Source organism: Netta rufina (assembly GCF_964035555.1).
Source record: "Netta rufina genome assembly, chromosome: 1".
Taxonomy (NCBI): domain Eukaryota; kingdom Metazoa; phylum Chordata; class Aves; order Anseriformes; family Anatidae; genus Netta; species Netta rufina.
In genome coordinates this window covers 206625923-206628639 of record NC_140123.1, presented here as the reverse complement: position 1 = coordinate 206628639, position 2717 = coordinate 206625923, and the positions used below count along the sequence as shown (strand labels likewise).

Genomic DNA, 2717 nt, shown 5'->3' with positions numbered 1-2717 from the left:
TGAGAAGCTGCAGAAACATATCCCAACACAGTGCCAAATGCCAGCAGCAGGGTTGTGGAGGACCCCATTATGGCACCTTTGGCTTCCAGTATAGCTCACAAGTTTGTTGTGGCCCATCCTGCACCTGGACAAGAAAAAAAAAACATGAGCTCCTGGAGGGTAGTACAGCATCCCTGCTTACTGTTTGAGACTGGAAAAAAATCACAGTCTCTGTCTGCCAATCATGGGAAAGACACATTATGTTTTAGGTGAGATGTCGTTTTTAATTCAAAATTTTGTTTGTTAATCTCTCCCCACACACACACCCCGCCCCAATTTTGCTGTGTCTGTTTGGTAACCAAGGTATAGATGATCATGTTTTGGTCTCTTCCAGCCACTGTGTACCTCTGTGGCACAGCTGCAGAAGCATTGCCATGCCTGCAGGCATGCATCTGCATGTACAGCTTGTGACAGCTTCCCTCATCATGCAGACCTTGTGTAGGTGGCTGGAGGCCATGAGCAACCTGATCTAGTGGGTGGCATCGCTGGCTATGGCAAGGTAGTTGGAACTAAATGATCCTTGAAGTCCCTTCCAACCCAGGCCATTCTATGATTCTATGATTCCATGATAATGTGGCTGCAGTGGGTCCTTCTCTGAGCTCAGCATGTGATACATAATCCTGGAACCTGGATCCTATAGCCTTGATCCCGACTTGATTTTGCCTTTTTGTTATCAGTGATATGCCAAGGGTCAGACACATGATGACAGTATACCATAAGCACCCCCTGCTTTCCCAGGCAGTCCCAAGCCTACTGCTGCCATCACAGATTTTCTACAGCTAGCTGATGAGGGGCCAACACCACACCAGCATTGCTGCCTGGGGAGCCCCACACACCCCATCCCCGCAGGGCTTTCTGCAGGGCCCTCTGCACCTCCTGGTTGCGGAGGCTGTAGATGAGAGGATTCAGCATGGGGGTGACGACGCAGTACAGCGCAGAGACCACTGTGTCAGCCACTGGCGAGTAGCCAGTGTTCGGTCGGTTGTAGTTCAGGTTGGCTGTCACGAAGTACAGGGTGACCACAAGCAGGTGGGCAGAGCAAGTGGAGAAGGCTTTGTGCAGGCCAGAAGCCACAGGCATCCCAAGGACAGCAGCCAGTATGCGGAGGTAGGAGATGATGACAAACAGGAAGGGGCTGAGGCCCACAAAAACGCTAGCAGCATGGAGTGCCGCTTCAACAGGGTGGGTGTTGCTGCATGCTGCCCTCAGTAGTGGGGGAGCATCACAGAAGATGTGCTGGAGATGGGCAGCCCCGCAGAAGGACAGCTTAGAAGCCAGAAGTGTGTGCACAGCTGAATCCAGCATACCCCAGAGCCAGCAGCCCGCAGCTGCCACTGTGCAGACACCCCGGCTCATGGTGTGGACATAGTGCAGGGGCTGGCATATTGCTGCATAGCGATCATAGGCCATGACAGCTAGGAGTGCACACTCGGCTCCTGCGCACGCCATCAGGAAGAACATTTGTGCCAGACACCCGCAGTAGGAGATGGTTGCCTGTGAGCGCAGCACATTTGACAAGATCTTGGGTACTGTCACTGATGAGTAGCAGATGTCCAGGAAGGACAGATGGCTGAGGAAGAAGTACATAGGGTTGTGGAGATGGGGATCCAGGGACACAAGGGCAAGTATTGCAAGATTCCCCAGAAGCGTGACCAGGTAAACAACCAGAAAAAGGACGAAGAGGAAGGGCTGGCCATGAGAAAAGCCCAGGAGCATGAACTCTGTCACCCGAGTCTGGTTCTCTCCTGCCATGGGGCCAGCTGGTTTGGTCTGCAGGCAGAAAAGAGCACTGGGAAGAGGTGGAGATTGTGAGCCACAGGACTGGTGCACACCCACCCACAAAGCAAGGATTTCACTGGTATGATGGCTTTAGTCCTATCTCCGTAATGGATGAAAGCCTCCCATACTGGTATTTCAGACAGTGGCATTTTACAGTCAATAGATGTGTTATTCAGTGTTGGTGACCTGACTGCAAGAGTCACACAGGAAAAACCATGACCACTGCACATCCTGACTAACCTACACTTCCTTGGTTCACCCACTGCATTGAAGAAGACCCAGAATGTCTTTCTTTTTCTCCTGTTTGCACTTATGGTGACCCCACACTTCCCTACTTCTTTAAGATCCCTTACAACCTGAGCCAGTCTGTGATATGATTCTATGTTAGTGCTCTATAATATTCTTGAATCAGAGAATAAGGTAACTGGTCAGTGTAGCAACCATCACTGAGCATGTCTTTGCCAAGAACTCTAGCTGCTGCTGGGTTCTGGACTGGTTTTCACTGACAGTACCAGGTATGGCTGGAGTGCAAGGCAGGGTACTGCACAAAATTGAACTCAAGGAAGTAGTTCTCTGCTATTCTGACATGGAAACTGTACACTTCAAAACAAGACGCCATCATGTCTGCCTCCCTGCATCTGTACAGGGTATCTGTGAGAAGCTTTTCCTCATGGGTAACAGTTCGATCTTCTCTGACAAATCTCCTGTGATCAGTATTCAGCAATGTCCCCAAGCTATCAGTCAGTTCCTGTCACTCTAAATTTAGTGAACATTAGAGAAATTTCCTGATGCTTATTCAGGGTTCCATTGCCATTATACAAGGCCAAAGTGAATATGCCACACACACACACAAAATCCGTTTCTCTTCAAAGACATTTTTAGCAACTGATTACAATTGT

General features: G+C 49.8%; 1 protein-coding gene across 1 annotated transcript; it reads right to left on the bottom strand.

Moving 5' to 3' along the window:
- Window positions 1-801: 801 nt before the first annotated feature.
- LOC311222314 (olfactory receptor 5AP2-like) lies at window positions 802-1791 on the bottom strand (the record flags this gene model as incomplete). Its single annotated transcript, XM_084306546.1, has 1 exon — window positions 802-1791. One exon carries the CDS (start codon window positions 1789-1791, stop codon window positions 802-804), a length of 990 nt encoding a protein of 329 aa, XP_084162672.1.
- Window positions 1792-2717: the final 926 nt, after the last annotated feature.